Below are 27,643 nucleotides of genomic sequence, written 5' to 3'. Positions count from 1 at the left end.
TTTATTTTTACTCTCTATTTTTACAGTCTGGGGACTGGTTCACTCTAGAGAGAAAAACTAACCTGGCTGCCACTGAGCTATTGAATCAAAATCCATATTCAACTGGAAGAATCATGAGAGACCAGAGAGGTGCTGCCAGAGTTCGCTGTTTCTGTATGTATAACTAAGTACTGTTTCCCTTTTTCAGGTTGGCACAGGAGCAGGAGTTGGTTTCAATGTTAACATGGCCTTCACTGGTGGCCTTGATCCACCGATGGGAGACACAGAATACTTGACTGCTTTCAGGTAATGTTCAAGTTTTCCTCTTACAAACATATTTTTCACCTAAACTGTGTTTCTTTCATCTTGTGCAGTCCTCCTTAATCTTGAGCCTATCTCTTACTAAGTTGAGAAACGCAGGTTTTTCATCTTGTTGCAGTTAACTTTCAGAGTGCCATGTAGGATAAAGATGAATTAAGTAAATAGGATATTTCTGGCCATAAGAAGTGTATGTATGACATTAAGGAGATTGACGTACTCGCTGCTTAGCACTGATTGATGTATGAATGTAAAACGTCTACTGATATGAATGAGCTCTTCTGTTGCTGGCTAGAAACCTTCTTAAGCTCTTTGGGTGGGTGCTTCTCTGGATAAACTCACCTGGATGGGGAGGGGAACCCACAACAACTTTTCACAAGTTATCATGAGTTGAAATTTCAGAGTGCAGCTGTCCCAAGGCTTGAGACATTATTACTGTGATGTATGCGATGGGACCCAACTTCTGGCCATGCAAGTTGGCCATGCAGCCCGTATCCTGCAAGAGCTGTGCTCATGACTTCCACCCAACCTCACTCCCAAGTTTACCTAGCAAAGGGACGTGGGCTTGTTTCTATAAGCCATATTTTTTTATTTTTATTTATTCAAAATACTGAATTTATTTCCCCTGTTCTAGCCAACTGGAATTGGAACCAACTGAGCTGTTGGTTTTGTGCTTTCCTTACTGGGGTCTGGTTTCTCCTCAGAAACAGCATGTTGTGTTTTATGAATAAAAATACAACCCTCTCTGAAATAAGTGTTACTCATCACTCACTGTTAGTGTCAATGAAGGTAAGCAGAGCTGTGGAGTTGAATGAATGTGTTGCTGGAATATCCTCCTTGATTAGCAGTACCTAATGCCGTATGTAAACCATTGTCATACAAGCATATTCAAGTGCGCTCTGAAAAACTGTTGATGAGTTTGCAAATGGAGCAGGGAAAGAAGCCACTTTTTGAGCCACTCGTTCCTGCACTGATGGTCTTACTGTCGTGCTCACATGTGATACCTGGGGATTGCAGGGGTATCTGCAGGAAATCCTTTACCTGACCCTTATTTTACTCTCATGGCAGCAGCGTCAGAAGAGGTGTGTGAAGCAAAACACACGTTAACTGACCTACTGCCATGTGCACCCAGGCTGTGGTTTCTCTGACCAGTGTCACGACAGGAGCGCTGCAGGACTGGGGGTTGAACATCTTCTCGCTGCTCCGAGCAGCTAAGGGGCAAAATACCTCAATAGGGTGATTGTACATCACTGCTGGTTTTGGGGACTTGCTGCAAGCCTGGGCTGATACATTTGCCTCCCAGACCCATAGAGAATGGGAAAAAGAAGGTATTAAAATTAACTCTGGAAGCAGCAGGATAACAAGATGAAACAATGACAGATCTTTCTGAGTAGAGGAAAACCTGTAAGTAATGCAGTAGTGAATAGAGGCCTGTGTGAGACGACGCTTTCCTTTCCGATACTCTTTCCAGGAGAAGGAATAGAATTCCCTGGCCTGCTGGATGTGTAGGCTTCATTTTTCTTTGAGACTGTCCTGTTCCACCCCATGTCCCCCCACATGCTGTGGGTCCTGCCTCCCCAGCGTGCCTCTTTTTTAACAATTACCAGTTGAAGTGGTTTTCTGTCCTCAAACCAAATTTAGTGTGCTTCTGGCGAACACCCTGCATAAATTCAGGGGGACACACGTGCCAAAACATGAGATGCAAATTTCTGGCAATAGCCAGATGGAATGTCGGCTTCATGGAATAGCATTGCATGCATTAAATCTGGGAGCATTATTTTCTCTTCTCCACTGTCCGTGTATTTGTATTCAGTTATACTGAGCAAAAAGAGCTTTTACTCCTCAGCATGCCATTAAAAAGCCTTCAAAGAATGTATACGATTTAAAATAACATCTAGTCAAATAACTGTCATTTGTCTTGATGTTTTATTCCTGTTACAGGAAAGCAGCACTTTCCTCCAAAGTGGAAGTCTGTTTATCCCAGCAGTCAACAAGACTGATCTCTTCATTATAAAGAGAACCTGTAACTCGCAACTGAGTGACATACTTGCTATTAAATATTAATTGAGTTTCAAGGCTCCTGGAAAATTGTTCAGACCAGTCTACGCTGTGAGACCTTTGCCAGCCATTCCTTAATAGACGCTGGTGTCTTTTTGCCCAGAGACTGCAGCTATTTGGGGAACATATTTTGTAGCTACTCACAGCCCTTATTTTGCTGTGGTTTCTGGGTAGCGAGGTACTTTGTGACTCATCCTCATAGGTAGCACCTCCTGGAGCCTGCCCCATGTGCACACCTTCAGTCAATAAGTTAAATTGGAAGCTTTTTTAATCTTATGCCAAGTTTGGTCATGATAATACATTATCAAGTGACCTTTTTAAATCTTAACCAGCTTCTTTGAAAAACATTTTTTTTCCTGAATCTTTCTATTGATTTTAATGTAAAATTATGCTTTGAAGTTTTCAATTTATAGTCCCCTGAGAGTTAGAAAGTGAAGGGAATGGGTCATATATCCTTTTTTTCTTCTTTTCTTGTGTTCGCCCCTTGAGACAATGCATGCCTTCAAGGCAGCACCTTGTTATTCCACCCCATCGAATGCCACGTTGCATTTGCTGGGGATCAAACCTAAGATGAAGAAAAGATAAGAAAATTGGCCATAATGAACTCCAGAAGCAGCAGGCATTTTCACCATGAACTTGGAAACTCACAGTGGAGAACTGAGCTTTAATTCAAACCAGTCCAAATGCCAAACTGTGAGGCTTTGAAGTCTGCAGAGGAATCAGTGGAAATCCTTTGAGCTAGGCAAAGATACTGATATACTTTTTCTCCTTTTTTTTTTTAAGCCTTAACTCTTGACATGCTTGTCTGCTTTTAAGGAAGAAAGCCATCTTTCTGTGTAAAAAACACTGGAAGAAAAATATGCATCATGCTTTCCATTTTTTCTTCTATTTCAGGATAAACAGGTATACGGATCTGATGAAAGTATGTGCGCTAATGAAATAGTAACTGAGATAATTGTCCTCATAAATCAGTCTCCTGATGAATGAATAAATAAATCCCAATTAAACTTATCATCCCCGCACTGAAAACCTGCTTCAGACCATGTCATTTCACCCTTTCCAAAGAAAGAACAGTAACTTGCTTCAAAGGCTTTCTGCTGATCACTTCTTCGAGCAATATTAGCCTCCCTGTGTTTGCACTACAGCGTTGTGCTGGACAGGGTAGCGTGACCTCTTAATATTTATTAGTACTGCCGAGCCATTTCAAAAGTGAGAACAAGAGTTAAAAATGTGAAGCGGAGAGCAGCCGTGCCTTGCACTTTGTCGCTTATTGTCTTCATAACTGAGGACTGAAATCACCGGCTGCAGCCGCGCGCTGCGTCCCGTCCCGAGGTTGGGGTGAAATCACGGCTGCTAAATTTGGGGGGAGCAGGGTGGGGTCGCCCCGGTCGCTAACAGACGTTCAGTCTGACAGAAGTGATTTGGGAGTTCGCTGAGAGCTTGGCGCTCCTCCACGCTATCGTAACTGCGCTCTGCCTGCCCTAGACAGCATTACATTATAATTTAGCTGACCATTTACTGCGCAAATGTTCCACGGCTGAAGTCACCACCAAAGTATGTGGGCAATACAGATCTCACAGATTATGCAGAAATGTATTAAACTCTAATGCGTAAAATGCAGGGCATATAATTTAAAATGTCCCTAACTCATCAAAATGTTATTGGTATTCATTGCTGTTATTCCGTAGTTATAGAAACAAACGGTTGTAAAATTCCTTTTTTTTTTTTTTTTACCAGAGTCTGTTGTTCCCTGACTTGTTATACAAGAAATAATGTTTGCTCCTATAAATTCTCATGACATTTTCAAAGGTTGTGTAAAAGTATAGTATGCAAACCCAGCTAGGAGACCTGCCGAAAAAATGTGAAGACTGTGGCTAGTTCCCTATTGCACGAGAACAACAATTACTTAGTGAAATTAAATTGTATTATACACAGGAGTTTTCCTCTGAATTTGCTGTAAGAAACTTTTCCTGATGATTTTAGCAGTTGTGTCGTTTCATCTGATTTTTTTCCAACCCTGACAGCAGCCCCTCGCGCAATTATAATTCCATGTAGGGTATGATTTCGTGTTAGTTTTATTTTTATTTAAAACACCTCAAGCAGAAGCAAAGCCAGGACTGTAGCTTGAGGGGTCCCTCCTGCCCTTCTCGGACAGACTGGAGCAAGCGTTGAACGGGTTTGGGAGCCAAGTTGGTAGGGGGGGTTGTTCTTTCCTTCGATCCGTAAAACGTTTCAGAAGTGAATAAGGGGGAGGGCGGAAGCTGGTGGTGTTTTGCCTGGAATCGTTGTTTCTGCATTTTAAATTTCATCCTCTCTGATGCTTATTTTGTCCCCAAACTCCTAATCCCTTTTGACATAGCGAATGACCGTGGAGATGGCTGCTTCGAGAAACAAAGACCGGAGCCTTCAGGAAGCCGATTAGCCTCCGGAGCAGTGGATAGCGTTTGGTTTTATATGGCCAGCAGTGGGAAAAGAGGTTCTGAAAAAAGTGCTCAGCCTTCTAAGTTTCACTGATTTGCTTGCTGCAATTGAGCATTTAAAAGAATCCCCCGTAGAACTGCTTAATCTGCCTGTCATTTATTAAGCGTTTAATCGGTGAATTGGCCAGAAATAGACTAAGAATTATTCAGTCTTCTGGAAAATACATATAAAATTGTATGTTTTCCCCCAAAATGATTGCAGAACATGATCAGCAGGTTTTGCTGTTTGCAGCCATCAGTATTAATGCATAACTGTTCAGCTTAGCCATATTCAAAGTCAAATGAAAGGATTTACTTTGTGTTAAGCAAGCAAAACAATCAGCCAAAATATAGGAAATTTAAAGGTATAACCCTTGTATTTAAAAAAAAAATTGGCATGGCTTGAAATGAAGTTTCAGTGTTGTGAACCCTTTCATTCCCCAGTGAATAACTTTGCAGCCACCTTAACCCTCAGTTGAAAGACCCAGTTTCAGAGAAAACTGCTCACCTTCTTGATAGTAATTTAAATCCGTGAATAGTATGATCATCAGGGCAAAATCATAGGGTCGTTTGAAGTTTAATTGTTGTTTTCTCTTGGGACTTAGCTTTAATGTGATGGATCTGAGCGAAAAGGGTATTTTCTTCTGTGCACAAGAAAAATTCAAAACCGAAAGACTTGAGTTAAATGTGCCTGAAACGCTGTCCGCAGATGAAATCTCAGAAATACATCACTTGAAAGCGGTTCATTTGGGCTTTCAGTTGCCTCAGTCCTAAAATTTCACATGTGAGTCTCATTTGTTTCAATTAAAAGGGAAGAAGGAGGGAGCACAGAGGCAAGAGGGCACGCTGTAGCCCCGGGCAAAGCCTGGAGCTCCTCCGAAGCTCCATCCATGTGCTCTGCGCCGTCACGCTGACCATGTGTTGATTCAGACCAGGGTAACGTTCTCTGGGCAAAGATATAGCGGCATATGTATGGGTGAGTGTCAAACAGAGCTGGGGCTGGGGCTTTGGAGCGCTGGTGTAATACTGGAAATAGGAGGAAGTCAGCAGAAAGAGCAGCCCATGAGAGTCGGACGAAGGGAAAGTTTCAAGTCCGGATTTGACAGCGCTCTTGTGTTTGGATGAGCATGGCAGTCATGGCACCGAAAGCATCACCTAGCTTATTTGATCTGACACAATACCCCCTGGCACTCCTGTGGGTCTCGGCAGCCTCCGAGCGCACACATCTCCTGGCCCCCTGGGCACAAAGCTGCGTGTTGGGCAACCTCTGTCGGTCTGTCTGTTCCCGTGGCTCTTCTTGGATGGGGAGCCAGGGGACCCTGCTGCTCACAGTTCTTAAAAATTTGAGGGACCAGGTAGAAATTTACTTTGCATACAGAGCACTAATAATCACTTTAAAATGAAGCTGTGTGCAGGGGGCAGCCTGTTGTTGCAGTATGGTCACCCCGTCCTCTGGACATCCTCAGCACGGCTTCTTTTAACTGTTGTCGAAAACTGATTGATTTACGTCTAACCAGCAAGCACTGCTTTTTCTCTCCCCAAATTTCTCCGGATGGGTTTCACCTCCAGCAGTCGGAGCTGCCTGTGTGGTGTCTGTGCCACTAGATGGTATCTCCGACCTGCTCTCGCCGTGCTGGGGCTCTCAGCTGAGCACCGCGCATCTCCTTCGGGTGCCTTCGGACCTGGCCAGCAAAACCTGGTGGCGCCGTGGTTGTGCTGGTGGCTGGATGGTGCCAGACACGTGCACGGGTTTGGGTTTGCTCCGTCGGGTGATGCCGCGCAGCAGCTGAGGTTCTAGCAGCTCTCGTTGTATCGTAGCTTTGGAAAAAAAAATTGATGATTTTAGCAGTTCTGCTTGGGTTAGAAATTAAATAGCTCAGCAGTACTTCAAAGCTCAGGGAAAAAAAAAACTTTGCCACGTGCACTTGCTTCAAAACTGCTGTTTTAGTCCTTTGTCAAGGAGGTGGTTTCTACTTAAAGTGTCTGTGGGTTTCACTAAACGGGCTTTGTCGACTGAAAAGCCATCAGCAGGAAAATACACTCTTTTGTCTTCCTTATGTAATAATCTCTCTGAGGACAAAATGTATACGGCAATTAAATCATTTGAGGAAAAAATTAAAATTCCACTTTCAGATTTTGTAAGCATTAAAATCTTTCTCAGTACAGTGAAGGCGAATGCTGCCTTAAAAGCTCTGCAACCTGTAACCACCAGCAGAGAATTGCTTTATTTTTGTAACAAGGAAAAGAAAATAAGGTCCCTTTTTTTTTGCATAGGTTTCTGTGTCTCTATGCAGTGAGACTGACAAGCAGGAAGATTGCAAAAAATTAAAGTTTGAAAGGTTTTCTCGGCTGCACGGTGTCTCAGCATCTGAACCAGCCCTGTGATGTACCCAGTGTCCCTGCCCGCACGGGGACTCTGCCCAGTGTTGGCAATGGAAACTCCATGATGGGTTTGACTACCATTCAAAGTGGCTTGTTGCATGGTAGATGGTAATACTACCTTAAATTAAACTGTGCAGAGGGCAAAATGGGTTGAGATGAGATCGGTCTCGATCAAATACCAAAGCTGCTGACGCTAGCAGATGTCGTGTGGCTGTTTAACACAGATGTAACAGAAGATGTGAGCTTTTGTGGATGTCTTGATAGCACCTGAGCAATCTCAGCACAAAATAGACCTTCCTGGGGTCTTTCTGGTTTTCGGAGCACCCAATAACTACTACACTCAATAAAGGAACACCTTTTCTGTTCTCAGAGCATTCTGTAACCACTGTAGTCAATAAAGGTGAAGCTGTCACATCTACAAAGATACTCAGAGGGTTGTGTTTTGGTATATAAATTCATTTCATGCTTTGGAATGCTAACCTTGGCAGTAGCCATTCCTAGGACAGGGAAACAGGGAATACTGCCATCTTCAGTACCATAAGGGATAGATAGCATTGTTCAGGATTCCCTAGTCGTACAGCTGATAGCAAGGTCTGGAGAGGTATCTCTCCAAGATTGGGTTGTTAAACTTATAAGGGAAAAAGAACATAATTTGGAAATTATGTTCTATATACTGTTCTATATACTGTATACAGTATATATATACTGTATATAGGGGGCCTTGAGATTAACACCTCTTTGTGCACCTCCTTGCTTTTCCACCATTTCCTGCAGTTATCATTGCCTGATCCAAAAATTGAAAATTATTTTCAAGCCCATGGATGCGTGTACCCCGGCGTAAGCTGGTATTTATCCAAGAGTGCTTGCTACAGGCTTTGTTAATCAGAAAAGATTGTGTGTGACTGTCATGTTTATTCAGAAGCTCTGTTGCTTTCACTTTTTTCATTGCTGTGATTTCAATTCTGCTGTGTTTGTGCTGGGGTGATTAGATGAAGAAGCAATTACTTGCTCTCTGCAGAACTTTCCCTTTTCGCTTAGTTGGCATATTGACGTGGGAAATGGGGTGTTTGCAACCTCATGGATTTTGAACAGAAATTTAGTAGATTGAAGAGAGAAACCAGGATGAAGATGCATTTTGCTGAGAAACCATAGAGATGGACCTCCTGTTTCATTTAAATACTGGCCTTAACAGGCAGTAGGTTGCAGATGCTGAGCAATTTAATCCATTTTTAGAGAACAAAATGTCAGAGGATGGGAAACTGGAGCTGGGTGTATTTGGGCTGGATATTTGCATGTTAAAGCTCATTCACTGCCTGTGGTAACCATCCAGCACTGTCGACTTTCTTTTGTTTTGGTTCTTGGTGGGCCAGCTGAGCAGCAAGTTCATGGACTCGAGGCTGGCAGTGCCCCAAACAGCTGCACGATGCAGTGGCAAGGGTAGCGCTCACCTGCACCACGACATCCCCAGCCTTTCATTATGGGTAATGAAAAGTGCAGCATGGAAAAAATAAATGGCTTTGCAGATGCTGCCAAGACTAATGGAGATGTTTAGGAGGAGCACAGGGCTGTAGCTAGGAGACAAGTGCCACACACCGAGGTTGCTGTAGGACAGGTTTTCCAGGTGGTTTTGCAGTCTGGGCCAGATGCCCTCTTATTTTCTCCTTAGCCCTGACATACGAAAAGCGAGATATGATCACAAAGGGAAAACACAATGTATGGCAAGTTATTTCCCTGGTCAAAACCTGAGGTTGTCAGTGGAGAAAATAAACCGTGTTGAAAAAATAACGAGAGAGGGATATTGACTTCAAAACTATACTGTGTGGTGTGGTGTTGCAAAGTTTCTTGCCAGCCAGGCTCTCATCTGCTAATTAAAAGGGAAATGGACTTTGCTACTGTGGAGAAACAACACGAGGCTTTATAAACCATTTTCTAGATAGCTTAAGTGTTCCTGTGTTTGTTTGAGAGCCAAAGTAACGCGTCTGCCATTGTTCAATTCTGTTGCAGAACGGTAGTAATGCCCATTGCCAACGAATTTGCCCCAGATGTTGTGCTGGTGTCATCTGGTTTTGATGCGGTGGAAGGCCATCCTACACCTCTTGGAGGATATAACCTATCGGCAAAATGTAAGTTGTGGATTGAAAAACAGCGAAGGTCTGAAACTGGTGTAAATTGTTGCTGTCCTGGGGGCCAAATTACAATATATCCAGGTTCTGCCTTTTGGGAGTCTGCCTTCAAATACCTTATTTCAATGGCAATTTTTTCAGACTTTTTGTTGCATTTGCTTTTGTTTTGTCACTACATGGTATATATTTTAGTCTGGCTGAAGCCTTTGTTATCTTGGAGCATTGCATATTTCACTTTTAAGTGCAAATAAATTACTCAAGGAAATTACCAAGTCACTTGTACTCATATCTTGGTGGAAGACAGCTGCTTAATTAGAAAAAGTTAAGTTTTTTTTAATGCAAAATTGCAGAAAGAGGCAATGCCAGATGTAAACAGATAAACCCCTGCTCTGAATGCTAGTAGACATACATTTCTTCCTCTAGGATACCTTAATAAAAATTTGGGCCAAATTTTTTTTTCTCTATCCTTGAAACAATTATATGGGTCCACAAAAACGTCCCTTTTGCTTTGCATCTGTAATGTTTTGCATTGCACAGGAGATGCACTCAACTCCACACACATACACACACACACAACGCCTCCTTTTTTTGCAATGCTGGATATGTCTGGTACTGTATAATTAGGGTCATTCAGGAAAACAGTTTTTCTTGCAAAAGCCAGAGGATATTTTTTAAGAGTTTGTTTCAGTCAGGAAACTTATTCTGTACAGTGAACTTCAGACCTTTGCAAGGTAGCTGAACCTATAAACTTCATACAAGAATAAAGTGAAATAGATTTACAAGATAAGTTATTTAAGATATCCAGAAACACTTCGTAACAAAGAGCTCTTGTTTACCTGCCTGTTGTATTTCCCATGTTGTGCTACTCTCTCAAAATGTGAGGCTGGTTTCTGTGTTACATGCTCAGCCATGAGTCTTTTATCTGGCTGTTAACTTGCCAGTTTGCAAAGGCACTTGCAGGGGCTATGAGACACTGCAAAATAAAAAGCAGGGAACACGGGTGAGGGTAGAAATGTGCAGGGTTCTCTTTCATTTGGATTTTTTTTTTTTGAGGGGGAGGGTTGGTTTGAGGACATGTTTTTTAAATCCTCACAGCTTGGTTCTGTTTTGTTTAAAGGGTAGAAATGTATTGTGTGTCATATGATCAAAGTCCCGGTGCCCCAGGAATTTTTATAGCATATTATATATGGGAAGAAATGTCTGTTAAGGACTGGATGTCAAATGTCTCGGGGGCGCTGCAATGCCGCTATCACAACTGAGAGCACCGGCAGCAATTTCACTGTTTTCCCCTTGCCCTCCTCCCCCAGTGCCTCCCGCACAACTTCTTCAGCATCGCCTTTTCCTTCTCGCATCTCAAGCAGCAGGGCGAGAGCAGCCTCCTTCTGTCCTCCTCCTCCCCTTCCCCGGGTGGCCTCTGCCACCACATTGAGCCCAGGGGCTGCCAGGGGGCTGCTGGGGGGCTGCGGTGCCCCTCGCCCGGATAACCTCCAGCAGGGAGGCTCACAGCGGCAGCGGGGTGCGGATCCATCCCGCGTCGCTCCAGCGGGGAAGCGTGGCTGGAATTCTGAAACGAGTGCATGAAAATCAAACCTGGCTCATATTATGCGTTTAAGTCCGCTCGGATCCCTTGTGGTTTTTTAATATGATGTAATTCCTTTTTATAACGCTTTGATCCTTTGCCAGGAGCCTGATTCCAGCGACAACCTCTGCCCTTCTCTCACATTTCCTCTTTCCCCTCACAGGCTTCGGGTACCTGACGAAGCAGCTGATGGGCCTGGCCGGAGGCCGCGTCGTCCTGGCCCTCGAAGGAGGCCACGACCTGACCGCCATTTGCGACGCCTCAGAAGCATGTGTTTCTGCTTTGCTGGGAAACGAGGTACGGAGAAACAAAAAACATGCCACCAGAAGGCCATGGTGGTGTTCCTGGTGGCACCTTCCAGGTGCCTCAGCCTCTACCCCCTCGTCCTGCGGAGTTTCCAGTTGTGGCATTGACTTTGGGCTTCTTACTCTCCAAAACAGGGAATCTGCCCAATTTTTCTCATTGTTTCTTGTCCTTCCATTTGAAGGAGACAGGGTGATTTAATGAGCACATGCTATATTATTTTTATAACTAACTTTGTTTGGCAATCCGCACCTTAAAAGGATTGAAATAACTAAGAATTTGCTTTTATTCCTTCTCCAAGTAGTTTGCTTTGGGCTTCTAGGGAAATGACTGATGAGTTCAATTTCATTCTGAACTAGTTGTCCAAGTCTTCCCCTTTCTTTGCAGCCCCCCTCCCTAGTGGTTCAGCTTACTTTCTCCACTGGACAGCTTGCTTGACACTTTTCTACTGTATTTTTCCTTGACATTATATTTTCTACATAATGCACATCGCTGTGTTGAAAAAGCCTTAACTGTGTTACAGAAGTTGGCAGGAAGGGCCAGGGTGTTTGATTGCAAGATAAGAGCAAGGCAGAGAAGTACAAAAAGGAAGTCTAGTTTTTGGTTTCTGGGGAAGTCGGGGTATTTTCCTACAGAGGCAGATACTTCAGCTTTTCTTCCTGTTCTTGCTGCGGTGGAATTAACGAATAAATTATTCAGATTCCTCTTGGCCGTCCTTCTTGATGCAGGAGGATGGCTATTAGCATCCACTGTAGCTGGCACCATTTCTTCCAGCATGACTGATAATTGAAACGTTCCCAGTGGTGGCATTTGACCTGGCTTGGGCTCAAGGTGTTCAGGCTCATGCCCTACAGAAATACTGCAGCAAGTAAGTACGGCAATCAGTTGGAGCAGCAAAATCTCAGACTGGGGACCCTGTGCATCTGCCGTGTCTGTACCTTTGCATACATTTCTGTTCAAGGGGCATATTTCTCTATAATTTGTGGGCTTGTGAGTATGAGCAAATGGTTTGTTTGGGTCAGGCCTCCTTCTTATTGGACACGTGTTCTCCACATGGAGGACAACCACAGTCATCCAAATGGCTGAGTCTTGGGCTGACACAGTAGACTGCAAAAATGCCTTGCATTAATTTTACACCTAGGAAAATTTCACCTTGCTCAGAAAAGCATGTATTCTCCCAGCCGGAGCCATGGACGTGGTCCCTGTTCGTTATCTGCTGCAGTTGTCATGGTGTGGCAGGGACTCTGAAGCTGTTCAATGCAATTGTTGAGGATTGGTGACGCACATCAAAACAGCAGCACAGTGCGATTCTTTAGGCTACATATAGCTAAGAAATGCAGCCTTATGGGAGAGAATCCATACAGATTTCAAGTTGGACGTGGCTGAGAAACCCAGGGCTTGGCTAGTGTGGTTGCATTTTTTAGGCTGCCTTTTTAATTAAGAGATTGCCCTGAGCACCCTGTGCAAATGAGCAAGTCTCAAAAGGCTGTGATGAGTGTAACAGGACATGAAAAGTCTGCTGAGATGACCTCAAACACAGTAGACCTCTGAAGGCAGCAGTCTCATCGACAAGGCAAGAAATCTTCCTGCCTGTCAGTGGAGGATGGAGGTTCCTCCTAAAGCTTTCACCTGCTGTGGAGAACACAACCAGGCTCTATCATCTCCGCCCTTTGCTGAAGATGCCGTAGTGCAGGAACTGATGGAAGCCACGTGGTCACCATCTGAAGGTGCAGCACCACAGAGAGGAGAAGCCAAGCAGTATTTCAGCTCTAAGTCTGCCTCCAGGAGTAGTTGACTTCTGGGGCTGATGGTGAGCCCTCAGCAGGCTTGCAGTGACTCAGTGACCATCAGCCTTTCTCGGGTCTGGGAAGTTGGAGTAGGGAGGTTGGATCTGCATGGAGGTGCAGTTCTCCTATGTTTGCTGACTCTTCTTTGAAGAAGTGCTTTGTCTCACAATATCCACACTCTTTGTGAAGGGACAACAGTGCCTGGGGAAGCCTCAGTAATCAGACCAATAGATCAGCGGTAAAACAGCTGGGTTTCATAAAAAGCATCTGCTTCAATCATCCAGCATCCCATCTCCAAGCATCCAGAGAGCATCCATTCCTTGTGCTTGGCCAGACAGTTCTGATAGGGCTCTCAGCACGGTCCAGCTCACCAGGCTGTGCTTAGTCCTCGGGACAGCCGAAAACTCAGGAGCCAGCTGCTACATCAGCATAGAAGGAACAGGGTTTACATTACAGCTCCTATTTCTCTTAAGGTGATGGTGATGGCACTGTTGTCCATACAGGCAATCCCTTCAGCTCCATTCAAGTTTGGATACAGCCAGCTCTAGTGGCAGGATGCACTTTGAAGGAGAGACTGAGGAAATAACATGTGAAAGATGTCATTCCCCTCGCTTAATGTACTGCTACAATGCAGGCGGGTGACCACAATGTGGTGTGAGGATCTGTGTGCAATAAATAAGCACTTGCTCCGAGCCATGAACGTGTTTGGAAGGGTGTAGCTTCGGGGAGATCTTAGCACTCACGAGAGCTTGGATGTTGTCAACTGGCTGAGTGTTTTCATTTAGCAGAGTGAACATTGATCCTTAAAGGTAAAAAATCTTTGTTTTTTTTTTAATCACTAAATCAGGACAGCTATGAGGCGCTTTTAAATATTTAAAGATGGACCTGTGCTCACTTTTCCTAGGTGGGCTATAAGACTGCACAGATATCATGATAATGTTCTCTTACCCACACATCAAAAAGCAGGAAATACTAGTTTTATCAAGGTCTTTTATAAAATCTTTTTAATGCAAGGAAGTTGGAGGGAACTGCTGTTGCTTTGTCCCGCGGCCCTTTGATGAAGTTTGATATACAGCGTGTTAGACAATTTTGCATGCACGCACATGGACAGCCAGCTGCGGCCGGCGACGGGCTGCAGGGAGGTTTTCTCACTGAAGAGAGGTGGCTGCGTTACACGGGGAAGTGGTAGGAAATGAGGGGAACGGTGCCAGTCCCCAAAGCGTCTGTGTTCACCGGCAGAGATCAAAACTCCCGCTCTGGAAAAGCGTTATGCAAAGGCAAGAGCCGGCTTGTTCCCAACTGTCCAGGAAATTAAAACAGAGCTTTAGCTTTGCAGCAGATTATTTTAATGTGAAATGACTTAGTGCTGTGCGAGGTGGCTTGAAAATGTATGTACGTTGCTTTACTTACAAATTTAGTTGTTCAAAACTAGCACAACTGCAGCTGAAAAAATCAAAGGCAGGCATCATGCACGAGGATCTGTTAATGCTAACGATGCCCATTCTGCTCCGTCTGTTCCCGGGGAGCGATGCTGCTATTTAAACGTCTGAGCATCGGTGGCCTTGGCAGCTGAACACTGTGCCAGCGCCATGCCCAGAGCAGGGTGTGCAGCTCCTGTGCCTCGGGAGCACTGCCAGTCCCTGCTACAAAGACTGTCTTGTTTTTCTTGCACGAGTAGCAGAGGTGTGTGCGGCGTGACTCTGGACATCGTGAACAAACGTGAAGGTGATAATAAGCAGTTGCTTAAAAACTTTGCTTAATGCCCAGCGGTATTTCCTTCCTTTTCCAAGAGAGTGATGGGTGAGGCAGTTGTCTGTGAGTGTTCTTCAGGAGAAGTAGTGCATGATGGAAATGATTCATCTGTGAAATAGCACATGGCTAAGCTGCCTGATGCTGTGTGCTTTATGTCAGTATCAACTGAAAGGCATTAGAAAGCTCTGACTTAAAGATTTGTCCAGGAATAGCTTCTGCCTTCACTTAATGTCATACAGAAGCTAGTCTCGGCCAGAATTATTTTTAGAGTAGAGAATTTAAAAAAAAAAAAAAAAAAAGTGCAATCTGTAATTATTAAATGTGGAATGGAGCAATTTCTAGACCTGATGGAGTACCTATCAAATGGCTGCCATGTGGTTGTGAGAGCAAATCTCTTGGCTGGAGCTTCTCTTGGCTTTGAGCAGGAGTTGCAGTTAAACTTTGCCATAGTTTCATTAACTATTAAACTGTGGCTGCTTCTTTGCTGAGGAGTATTCCTGGATGGGCATTGACGAGTATTTTTGGCCAGTCAACAGCTGTGAACATTTCTTGTTTTGGATACCCAAAAAAGCGTCCTGTGAGGAGACCTGTGATGAATTCATGTTCTTTATGGAGAACCAGAGGGAAAAAAATAGAAGGGGGAAAAAAGGAAAAAAAATATGCTTGGAGAGAAGCAGCTCTGCTGAAAGTTATTTCTTGAGTATTGAGTTGGTTGTAAGATGTCTTGAGCTCATGTGAGTTGAATCCAAGCCATTGGCCATGTCTGTGAGCCAAGTAGAGCTGCTCTGCTGAGACATCCTCACCTACTAAGCAGATGCCTCTGCTGCTCCAGAGGAAATCAGTACTATCCACAACATCACCCAGTCTCCTTCCCTTGGAAGATCTTTTCATAATTTTGATCATCTTTATTCTATTTTTATATATATATAAGTTGGTTGATCTGCTCTGGAGATCTGCCTTCTCTCCTGGGGAGATGCGCTAGTGCTGCGGAGGGAGGCAGCCCATGCTCCTGCTTGCTGTCGGAGCTGTGCCTGCACAGCGTTAAAAGGCTTCTGCTGATTCCAAAGGATGGCAGGAGCCATGTGGATGTATCTTAGGGTCTTCTCTTGCTCCTTGGGGGGAAAAAAATCTAGTAATAACTATGTTGGTTGAGGTATTTTTTGAGCCCAAGTTTCTTGCCAAATGAGAATCGAAGCGGGCAGCATATTTTCAACATGAGGTTTAATAACTTCATGAAGGGCAGAGGGGGATACAGATGTCAGTGTGTCAGTCTTGTTTCCCTGATCCTGTACTGACCAAAGGCTGCCAGGGCTGGGATGGATATGGGCAGAGCTCCATCCATGTTGCTCACAAAGCCCTGCTGGGATTGGGAGATGAGAAGTGGTGTCCTGAAGGTGTTTCTGAAGGGAGCTCTGGATGCACGGTCAGTCAGCCACAGCAGGTGCCCTTGTCCGTGCCGATGCACAGGGAGCTGGGAGGTCTGTAACCTCCTGAAATGGTGACTCTCTTTGGTGGCAGGAGAGGGACATCTGAGAACAAGCAGTACGTGTGTGCACCCATTTTGAACACTAGTTCGGTTTGCCAGCACGCTCGAAGCTGGGATGTGTGGCAGAGCAAACCAGAAAACATTGTAGGCAGACACAACACGTGCCGTCTGCATGTACAGCATAAAGGATCCAAGCCCAGAAAGATACCTGCTTGCTGTGTGCATGCACACATTTCTGGGAGGCTTTCTTTGTCATCTTTCAATCGAAAGTCTCAATACCAGCAGCATGTTCTTACTGTCCTCTTTTTTGTATGAAGAGCAAAAGAAAGAAGCCAGCATCAAAAAAGACTAAATTTTATTGCCCAACTACTATCCTTACTGCCATCTTCAAGGCAAATTTTTATAAAGATTAACATAAGGATTTAATGTTGCTCTGACCAGGAAAGAGTAGCCGAGCAGCTACTAAGAGGCATCACCAGTGACTCTGAAGTTACAGTCGTGCCAAGTGTTACTTTAAAGCAAGGTTTTTCTGTTTCTCTGTACCAAAATTAGGCTATTTACTCATAGGATACAGATTTTTTTCACTTAAGAGTCAATAATGGATTAGGTATTAGGAAGAATTTAAAAGTTACCCCTTTTATTTCTTCAGAGGAAAGAAGTGTGGTTGTTACCATATTTTTAAGTCCCTTTTATTTTCATGTCATTGTTTTAATAGTGAAAGCTTTGCAAAAAGGTAGATCAGAGCAATAGTTTTAAAAAAATGCATTGTGAAAACGGCAAGCATCACTTGCCTTATTTTTCTGGTCTCTGCAAACAGTCTCCATCTCCGGCTGCAGCAGGCTCGCTCCAAAGAGCCCCAGCTGCTGGGCTCGGCGGAGCTGCGGCGCTCCGTGTGTGCGGAGGAGTGTCAGGCTGGGGGAGGCTGCATGTTGTATCGCAAGAGCACTTAGGAAGTCTGTATGTTTTGGATATTTAACTAAGGGCAGATAATAGGGATCAGGGGAATGGGGTGGAGGCTTGATGCCGCAGAGCTATTTGCTAAATCACGCTTAATGCCTGGTCTCTAGCTTGTGATAACATTTCTTCGTTCTTCCTCTCTCTCCCCAGCTTGACCCTCTTCCAGAAAAGGTTTTCCAGCAGAGAGCAAATGCTAATGCAGTGCATTCAATGGAGAAAGTAATCGAGATACACAGTGAGTATAGCCCCGTTCACCCAGCTGATTCCCTGATGGGTTGCCCTGAGGACACCCATTCCAATTCATCACCCTGGCAACTCCATCTTCAGCGTCAGGCTGCTGCCTGCCCTTATCCTAGTTTGCGGGTGGTCACTGCACAGTGAACTGGATTTAGGCAGCTGCAAACTGGTCTTACTGTACGTGCAGTAGAGATGCACGGGGATCAGGAGATTCAGGAAGATGCTTTGGCTCTTGAGAGAGGACTGTATCGGTGCACCTGCCTTCACAGCCTGCTGTTCTGCTGGTACGGGTTGGAGCTCTTAAATGCAAAACTTTGTGTCAGTGAAGGTGAAGCAAGCTGGGAGGCATCCCAGTCATTCTGCAAGTTGTTCTGATCTCACTGGGGAAATCAGTATTAAAACTAGTGCAGTAAGACCCTTAAAATCTCTGTAGAGGACAGGCTGTCCTGCACTTTAGCATGTGTGTTTCTCTCTTCAAAAGCAATGCAAGTATCTCTGACTAATGTGAGTCTTGTTGTGCATTGTTGCATCCATTAATTAAGAATGGATAGGGATAAAGTTAAGAGTGCTGCATTAAGCTGCTAATCTTGTGGGTTTATTTAGCTGGGGAGGTTACAGTCATTGTGGTTGAAGGTTTCCTGGGGACATTCTTGGGGAGTGAAAAGAGCCTGAATAACACGGGAATCTCGCTGTGCTAGGTCTTGACATCTTCCTGCTTCAAACATTTGTGGTGCAGAACTGGAAGGGGGGTTGGTCTTCATTTTTTAGGGAGAAAGTAGAGCTTAAAAGAGGCCGGAACATTTCTCCCACTTAAAAATGCCCAGTAACTTTAGGAATCAGAATTCCATTTCTAGCAGCCACTCTGCAGACTGAGTGTTTAGAGCAGCAATGTGACACTTCAGCAGCACCTTGAGTCAGACAGTGATTAAAACTGAGCACAGCAATTTAGAAAAGAGGCTTTGAGTAAGACCCTCAGGTCTGCTGTCCAGCACAGAAGAACTGAAGAGGTTTGAAAAAAAGTCCCTCCTCCCCATCCACTGGCCTCACTATACAGGTTCCTGCTTTCAGGCTTTGCTGTGGCTTCTTGGGTACCAGCAAATTCTGCTTGTCCTACCTGGGAGCCAAGAGGACACCTTTTATTCTGATGCCCTGAAGCCTCCTCTATGCTCTTTTCACCGAAAAAGGTTGTTCATCATAACAAACTGCAGCCATACAGAATTAATGCAACTTGAGCTTCTTTATTCCTAAGTGATTTGCCCAAAAAAGCATAGCAGGAACCTGACAGTTAGCAACTAAATTCAGATGGCCAGTCCAAATCTCGGTTGCATCCTTCCCTCTCATATATTTTATCTCTGATCAAAAATTTCTAAGGATTTTGAAGTGAAAAGCAAACATCATTAATTTTTGAGCACCTAAGTGCCCCCTTTTGTCAAGGCAGAGGGGTGTTGTACACCTCTGTGCAGCTATGATCCTCACCTCCAGCACTCCTTCTGTGTTTGTCTGTTCAAAAATCCAGTTTCGGCCTCCCACAATTCTTCCCTAGCCAAAGCAGAAGAGCATCTTTCATTGCAAGACAGTGATTCAGCGCTGATTTGATATCTTAGGTGTCCTTATGGGGTACACAGGTGCATGTTTCTAAATGTTCTTAATATGTTTTGGATTAAAATTTTGCTTTCTTGTGCCTGCACCCCTACAAAATATCTCCCAGCCTTGGAGAGCTGTTACATCCTTGCGCACCCTGTGTGATGCCAGCTGTGGAAATCTGTTATTTCAGCCTCCTCCATTTTCAGTACTTCTGTATGGACAAGGGTTTTTATGCCTTATATCCAAGAAATAAGCTAAATAGAAGGTTGTTCCACTGCACTGTTTTCTGGTGAAAAAATGTGCTGCTGTTTGCATGCTTACTCAAACAACCAAACAAGGTAAACATTTATTCAAAAAGCAATTCTTTAAGACAGCAGAATTGCAGCACCATCTATTAACACAGCAACTTGGCATGAAGTGGGAGCTTTGGCAGTCCTTAGCAGTCACTTTTGCTATTATATAGGAAGTATATTGGCTTTTTTTTGTGTGTGTGGAGAACAAAGCAGCCTCTCACAGCAGCATGCTTGACCGTCAGGATAAACTATGAGTATTGTGTCAGTCATCTTGAGGGTGTCAGAGCTCATGGCAAAGAGCTGTGAGCGATGGAGGGAAGCCATCTCACTGCCTCTCCAAGCCCATGCTCAGGGCACACGCCCAGGGCCCGGAGGGTTTGCAGGGATATCCCTAGCCTTGCCTCACAAGCCAGGACTCCCTTGGCTTGTGTTCCCAGGAGCCAGCCTCCACCTGCGGCTTCCTCTGCTGCCCTGGGACCTCGAGCCAGTCCTGGAAGTGACAGTGAGTGCAGCTCAAGGTGGTGTTCTGCACAGGCAGGATGAGTCTTCCCCAGTCAGTTCCCAGCCATCTGCTGGGCCTGGAGAAGTGGGAACACGGTGCTCGACCCGTTATGGTGCAGATGCCCTGACTGCGCCTTTTACCTCTGCCACAGGCAAGTATTGGCATTCACTCCAGCGTTACGCCTCCACGGTGGGCTACTCCCTGGTGGAGGCACAGAAGTGCGAGAACGAGGAGGCAGAGACGGTGACGGCCATGGCATCTCTGTCAGTAGGCGTGAAGCCAGCTGAGAAGCGGTGAGTTGCTTCCCTTCTCTTTTATCACCACAGCTCAGGGGGAGCCATGGTGGGCAGCCTTCTGGGTTAATCCTTTTAACCACTGCATGTGCTTTTCACCCATCTCCTGCCCTTCAGGGGCTCTCTAAAGACCTGGACTGCAAAAGAACAGCACTAACATGTACCCTGTGTGGCACTTTAGTACGGTGCACACAGTGCCTGACATCTCTGCTCCAGTCGGAGCGGAACGTGGTTTTGGACAAACAGAGGAAATAGGTTTTGCCACAGAAAAAAATGTTAACATTGCACAAGTGAAAACACGTTGTCTAAAAACTTCTTGGAGGCAAGTTTTAATTCCAGGTCAGCCAGCTGGGCAAAATCTGCCTGGTGGGAACGTGGTGGGAACATAAGGTGTGAGACATAGCACCACAAATTGTCCAGCTCTGTCACGCTCAACCATCTTTTCTCTCTCCCCACTTTCCTCCCTGCCTGTCTGCGAAATCACTCAGACCTGATGATGAACCCATGGAAGAGGAACCTCCCCTGTAGCATTCATCTTTGAGCTGGAGTTCTCCTGTTTGTTCGTCTTCGTCTTGAAGCTCTGCCAAGAAGCTTTCTCTTGTTACTCCTGCGTCCTGTCATGGTTTTTTCCAGAATACAGAAGGACAACCAGGTGTAAAACAAAGCAACCGAAAAATCTCTCCATATCTATACGCGTCTACAGTATATATTTGCTGAAAATGAAAAATGCTGGTGAAGAGCAGCAAAGGACTGACACGCTGGGCACTCTTCCTCTGGTCCTCACTGGGAGCGGAAAGGGGAACGATGCCCATGAAGTCTTTGGCAGAGTTGCCAAAAAGTAAAAATCAAAGATTCAACAACACATACAAAAATAAAACAAAAAGACCTTAATGTAAAACTGGTGCTTACAATTTGATTACCCACAATTCAGCAATCTCCGCTTGAACCACTCAACCCATCTTGTAGTTTCATTTCTTGGATTTTTTAAATGGCTCTTGCCTGCCTGTGAGTCAACGACATTCTTGTCAAAACCAGAACAATGTGAGATGGTGTATTTTTAATGGGGAGGGACAGGGAAAGAGGACTAGTCTTACATCTAAAGGAAAGGGAAAGAGAGGGGGGAAACACAAAAGAGGAAACGGTAGCCCAGATGGAGTCGGCTTTATTGTCTCCAAAGCCATCTGAAGATGAGTTTGTGCCTTTTTTTTTAATTGATGGATTTGGTGCAGCTGGATTTTTGAAGTTTGAGGAACAATGCCTTAAGTAAAAAACAAAAAAAACACAAAAAAATAAAAAACCACAGCAGTTCGTGAATATTTTTCCTCTGGTTGGGAAAGCCAAGAACTGCCATCAGGAAGGAAGACTTTTTGGCTTGTGCTGGCATGATGGTGGGAAGCAGGCATCAGCTGAACAGAGCGTCTCCAAAAACTGTCTACAAGTTTGGATTTGTTTTGTTTTCTTTCATTGCTGTTTCAGGAAAAAAAAAATTAAGGTAGTTGCCAAGAAAGTGGCAAATACTGTTGGGTCTTTGAAATTCAACCATTTTTAAAATCAAATTTTCAAATGTTTTCTCTCTTCTACATTATCTAGTAATTGAACTTATCAATTTGGTTGTTGAAGCATGTATTAGACACAAATGCAGGTTTAAGACTGGAATGCTTTTTATTAAAAGCAACTAGCATGAGATATTGCTTAAATTGTTAGGTATAAATATATATATGTGTATAATGTATATTCCAAATGTATTCCAAGCTTAGAAACCGGATTCCTATGAATTATTGATAAAATATTTATAATGCATTTATAGAAAAATATATGTAATAAATGCATACTATAACAGTAGCCATTGAAAGCTCCCTAGGGACAGATTTGTGAATTGGAACGTAAAGGTGCTTTTGGAAAAGGATCCAGGTTGAAACTTGAGGACTTTCAGACGACAGGTTGGAAAGTTTTCAGATCGCCAACACGTTAGCCACTGGGCAACTACCCTAAACATTTGTATTTTAATTTAAGGTTTTTAGTTGTGATCCTTTTCTAACAAAAATGAGTTTTTTATAGCAAAGACTATGAATTTGCTGTTAATTTTTATATCAATATTTCACAAAACCCTAAAGAAGCCTTGTTTGTGTGAATCTGACATTTATTTTCTATTTGGCAGGTTTTGTTTCTGAATGGCAATAGCGTCTAAACCTTTTTCCTCCCATTTTTCTTGCTTGTACATTATTTTCCTTTTTTTTTCTTCCTTCCCCCTCTCCCCCCCATCCCTTTAAGTCTTTTGTACAGTGAGCAGCTTTCTGCAGGCGTAAGGAATTGTTGCAGATTGTCAGAGTTTATTTTTGGAAAGCGTGCGTTTACCGAGGAGGAGGGAATGCAATGGGCTCTTTTGTATAATGATACCACCGACTGTATATTTCCTCAGTTCTGTTATAGTAGCTATGTAAAGAAAATAAGGAGTTTTCTTACCTTAAACATAGTAGTATTACAATGGGTGATGTATTTATCCTCCATGTGGATTGTAGTGAGGATTACACGCGGCTTTAGTAGCTACCATATGGAAGGCTTGTCAGACACTCGTGTGACAACTGGCATTTTCTCTCTCACGCACACGGACACGCAGACACACAGACGCGCGCACACACACACACACACACACACACACCACGTACTTTCTCTCTCCTCTTCTTTCCGAATCACCGTTGCCGGTAAAGTCGCAACTTTAGCTGCCTGAAGGACTTTTTCCTAAGTTATTTCTCCGAGGAGGTCATTGCGGTGCGCGAGCTGAACCTTCAGCCTTGGCTGGATTTCCCTGTCGCCTCTGGAAAATGGCCCCTAGGAGAAGCAGCTAATCCCTGGCTCGAAGAGCTGAACAGCTTAGAGGAGACCGGATTGACACGTGTACCTTCTTACAGCAGTGTAGGATAGCACAGATCCCTCGTCTGAACAACCAAGGGTATATTTTTATTTTATTCTGTTATTATGACAACTGACGGGGTCGTTTCTAGTAACTTATTTTCCAGTTCTTGAAGGGGCTGTTTTCATTCCATTCAGGACTCGCTTGTGGAAGGAATTTGAAGCATACCATACATGTGAGCAAATGCAAGAGGCTTTTGTTTTGTTTCTCAGTTTATAATGCAATTGAAAAACCAGACACTACTGTATTTGAGTTTTGCAGACCCAAGTACATTTTAAACTCACGAATAGCTTTGGTCACTAGGACCATCCTCAGCGTATTCTGAAAATAACCTTCCCGTGTCAAAACACGGCGTACCTGCAGATGTTTTTTTTCAAATGACCACTTTGCTGCTGTGATCTAAAATTAATCTGGCTGTGGAATCTGGTGACGTACTTTAAATTTTCCTTTAGCCGTTTATAAGCTGTGGGTAGTAACCACGTTTACATGATCATTTCTGTTGTCAGGTCTTCCTGGCGGTTTTGTATTTTCACTCTCGGTTGTGGCAAACCTTCTCGTGTTCCCGAGAGCTGCCGGCCGCGCCGAGCTGGTTTCTCTTACAGCCAGAGACACTCAAGAGCGCGCCGCTTCGCTGCTTTCAGGATGCCGTGTTCGTTTCTTTACATCGTTTCACTGAGCTTTTGCCAGGGATGGGAAGACTTCCCAAGACCTTTAGAGCTCGTCTCCTCCCGAGTCCAGATCACGGGGATTTCTTTCCTTGCTGTGCCCGCACCCCAGGCCCGGATGCTCCCGGTGGCCGCCGCGGGCGCAGGGCAAGAGGAGCCCTCAGTTTTTGAGGCTCTTTTCACCTTTTTGAGCCGTTAGCTTCCTCGTTTCAGGTGCCGCTGCCACGCGCCAGCTGGGCACGGCCCCGCCAGCAAGGCCGGGCCGCTGGGCCGCCATCATGGCCTCCATCTTGGAGGCGCGGAGCGCGGCCTGGTCGTGGCCGCGCCGCAGGGGAGCGGGCCCGGTTTGCAGTACACAAGTAACCGTTTGGTTTTCCTTTGGGTTTTCCTTTTTTCTTTTTCTTTTTTCTTTCTCTTTTTTTTTTTTTTTTTACTTTCGATACGGAACATTCCTTTTTTATTAGTCGCAGTCATGTATTCATTCCATTCTTCCTTTTGTAAACTTTTTGGGCCCACGTCTTTTATGGGCATTGATATATATAAATATATATATAAATATATATGAATATATTTTTTTAAGTTTCCTACACCTTGAGGTTGCATGGTCTGTAAGGTTGGCATGTCTTTATATTGTATACAGATTTTGCACGCCAAACTTGGCAGCTTTGAAAATTTAAAAAAAAAATGTGTTTTTTTCCTTTTTTTCCTTTTTTTTTTTTTTTTTTTCCTCTCGTGGCATTTGCGGAGACTAAAGTTGGGACGTTTTTGTCACACACGCATGCACCCACACACGCACCCACACAGATACACACCAAGGAAGGAGAGTGGGAACATTTTTTTGCGTCTTACTGAACTTAAGAAATTGTGCTTTTTATTGTTAAAAAGAAAAAAAAAGAGTAAATAAAAAGGACTACTTAAACATTTCTCATTTTAAGAAAAAGAAAAAAAAAGACGTTTATCTAGCACTTGTGACTTACCAATAATAGAGTTTATTGTATTTATGTGGAAACAGTGTTTTTAGGGAAACTACGCAGAACACACAAAGTTAACTGCCTGTGTCATTTTTTTTTTAATTTGGTTGGGTATTTTATTTTAATTTCTTGGCTGGGTGGGGAGGTTGGATGCAACCCTTTGTCAACACGTAGTCATTACTTCTAAGATGATGAATGACGAGGACTTTAAAGAGTTAACTCTTCAGCACAGCTGTGTTAACTTTTTTAAAATTACTTTTACATGATGTATTGCTAGGTTTCACTTTAAACAGTCGTGTACTGTGCAACACTGTGGTTTAAAACAAGACTTTACATCAAAAGGAAAACATGTTTCTTCATTGTCATGAAGTTGGGCTCGTTCTCAGCTCATCTTCTCTTTGTCTTTGATATTGATGAAAAAGTATCCTATTGAAAGAAAATAAATTAACACTTTTCTGTGCTCCATAGTGGAGGCGCTATTTTCCAATTTATGAGGATGACAAACTTATATATATAATATATATATAAAAGTGGGGGGAGGGGTTGAAACATTATTCACCCAAGAGCTTATTACAGATATGTAGTATCAAAAAGTTGTAACTATATTATATTCTACTTTATACCTATACATGCTCAGTATGACGTCACCATTGGTAGCAGCTACCAGTTTACGCTGTAATTTAGACACAATTTCACTCTTATTGTATGGACCCTACTTTAAGTGATGGTAGCATTCTTTGTGCTAAATTTTCTGATGGTCCTTTGTTTTACTTGGTGGAGTTGGAATATTTTTCTCATTCTTGTTTTTGTTTGTTTTTTGTTTTCATTTTTTTCTCTTTTTTCTCTTTTTTTTTTTTTTTTACTGGCCAATGGTGTCTTTCTCTGACAGTACCGACTTCAATTTCAACTTTATTAGGAGTCCAGTATTTTGTACCACATTATGACAACTTGTTATTCTTGTGGTGTAAATAAAAAGAAAAAGTTAATTATAGTACCACCTGTGTTTCTGTTGCTGATCTTCTTGTCGTCTGGTGCCTTCGGTCTGATGTGATATTTCACCTGCTACATCCATGTGTGTGTCGTGATATCTGTGGAAGGAAAATTGTTAGAGCTTCTGCCCAATCTCCCTCCTGGTCCCAGATGCATGTTGGCAAGTGCCTGTATACGGGAACTGTAGGAAGAAAAAAAACAAAGATATCCCAGTGAAATTGAATGTCCAGCAACAAGTCTATGAAAGCTGCTGAATTTCCCCCCAGAAGGCAGGACTGAGTGACTTAACTAGGAAAATCAACGGAGAGAAAAACCGACACTTTGAGTCCTGCACTATTAAGCCTTTCTGTAGTTGTCACTGCTTCGCTGTGGTATGTTGGTTTTCCTCGCAGGAGCGTGTTGAGGGCGGCTGGGTGTAGGTTTCCTGTCCTGTTCCGCCCCGTTGTGCAAGGCTGGTGGGGAGACTCTGCCACCGACCCGCAGGTGCTGTCCGTGCCTCGTGGAGCAGATCCTCCACACTTGTCTGAGAGGTGAGAGCCGTTGTTCAGCCAGAGCTGAACATCATGAGCCGTAACGTGTCCACGCAGCCCCATGGCACCTCTGCAGGGTGAGGACAGTGGGGCTGGAAGCCCACCTTCCCACCCCACAGGCACATGCCGTTTTCCCAGTGACTGCAAATGAAGCCACAAACACCCAGGATAGTCTCGTCCTCAGGAGAGAGGAGGTGGTGAGGCATAGCTGGCTTTTGGGAGCACTGCTGGCTCCACTCGCACAAGGATCCTGGCTTGAAGGACCTGGATTCATCCCTGGATTTGCCCAGGACCAGGACTGAGGATCTCCCTGAGGTTCTCAGTGTTCCTCTCAAGTTCAGACGAGTTAAGCAGTTTCACCCTTTTTCTTTTAAGGGCTCATTCAGACATGGTTGTCTTCTATTTAGCCTCCATATCATCCTTGTGTCTGGAGCTCTCTGAACCACCTAAAGTCAAGTTTCCCCATGCATGTCAAACAACCATCCTCTGATTTCAAGGCAACCAGCTACACTTTGGATCTGATATCCTGTACTTTCATTGCCTCCTTCCTGGACGAAGACAAGTCCTGGGGCACCTGTCTAAGCTAAGGCTCGTGTAGCTCTGCAGGAAGATTTGCCCATCATATGGGAACTGCTGCAGAGCACAAAAGGGACAGGCCTGATGCCATCTGCCCTTCAGAGTAGTGTCTCAGCCTGCGAGTAGTTCATGAGGCAGTATACAGGGAAGAGTCAAAACCTAGAGACCAACTCCTGGCTTCAGTGTCCTGGCAGGTGGCACCACACTATTTGCAGGCAGGGACCACGAGGGGCTGGCAGCGGACTGCAATAACCCCACATACCAGCACAGAGCATCGCATCGGGAAGGGTCGTGCAGGAGCTGGGGGAGTCCATCAGCTGCGGTGAAATCCCACCACCAAGCGACCCGGCCCAGCTCCTTCAGCCTCGAGGAAAGGGGTTGCTTTCGTGGCAGGGCGGGGTGTCTCGCACACGATTTCAGTTTCCGTGCAGTGCGCTTGTCAGAGGCTGTTAATCCTTTAAGAAGCCCCAGGTCTCGCTCTGCGAAGCCAAATGTGCGCTTCGGGCTCTGATAAATATTCATTGCTGAGTGGTGGTTTTGAGACCCTGCAAATTAGAGGGATGGAGGGAGGCTGTTTAAACGCGCTGGATGTTTTGGAGGGTAGCCTGTGATAGCGCTTCCTTTGGCATCACTAGGACCAACAGGATCTGATTATCTGCATCTGCAGAAGTGCTTTTTGCTTATCCAAGTCCCCCGGTTAAAACCTGCCGGTCCAGCCCCAGGCATGCAGCTTGCTAGGGAGCAGGACCTGGCCCGTGAGTGTTGACGTGTCAGGCCTGCGAATGCATCTGTGATCCAGAGCTGCCTAATCTCGCCTGAAATGCTCTGGGCTCGCTGCTCGGCGTGAACACGTGGATGTAAACCTGACACGATGCAGTGGGGAGGGCTAAACGCAGCCGTGTGGCATC

The 27,643-nt window shown here is 44.4% G+C and overlaps 1 protein-coding gene and 1 pseudogene across 17 annotated transcripts in view; both read left to right on the top strand.

Moving 5' to 3' along the window:
- The window catches only part of HDAC4 (histone deacetylase 4), a 248,512-nt gene extending 227,125 nt beyond the window's left edge, over window positions 1-21,387 (top strand). For 15 of the 17 annotated variants that reach the window (XM_066999846.1, XM_066999842.1, XM_066999843.1 and 12 more), the window contains 6 exons: window positions 188-285; window positions 9,201-9,319; window positions 11,062-11,195; window positions 17,334-17,418; window positions 19,951-20,092; window positions 20,581-21,387. In XM_066999846.1, the coding sequence (XP_066855947.1) occupies window positions 188-285; window positions 9,201-9,319; window positions 11,062-11,195; window positions 17,334-17,418; window positions 19,951-20,092; window positions 20,581-20,620 (618 nt within the window). In that variant the 3' untranslated portion in view covers window positions 20,621-21,387. Of the gene's footprint in view, window positions 1-187; window positions 286-3,249; window positions 4,100-9,200; window positions 9,320-11,061; window positions 11,196-17,333; window positions 17,419-19,950; window positions 20,093-20,580 lie in introns of those variants that run through there. The other 2 variants (XM_066999848.1, XM_066999847.1) reach the window with 2 other exon arrangements.
- A 2,882-nt stretch (window positions 21,388-24,269) lies between these two features.
- On the top strand, window positions 24,270-25,690 carry LOC106034446 (uncharacterized; annotated as a pseudogene).
- Window positions 25,691-27,643: the final 1,953 nt, after the last annotated feature.

The sequence above is a fragment of the Anser cygnoides genome, chromosome 6 (genome assembly GCF_040182565.1).
Source record: "Anser cygnoides isolate HZ-2024a breed goose chromosome 6, Taihu_goose_T2T_genome, whole genome shotgun sequence".
Classification (NCBI taxonomy): domain Eukaryota; kingdom Metazoa; phylum Chordata; class Aves; order Anseriformes; family Anatidae; genus Anser; species Anser cygnoides.
This window is presented reverse-complemented; position numbering and strand designations above follow the sequence as displayed.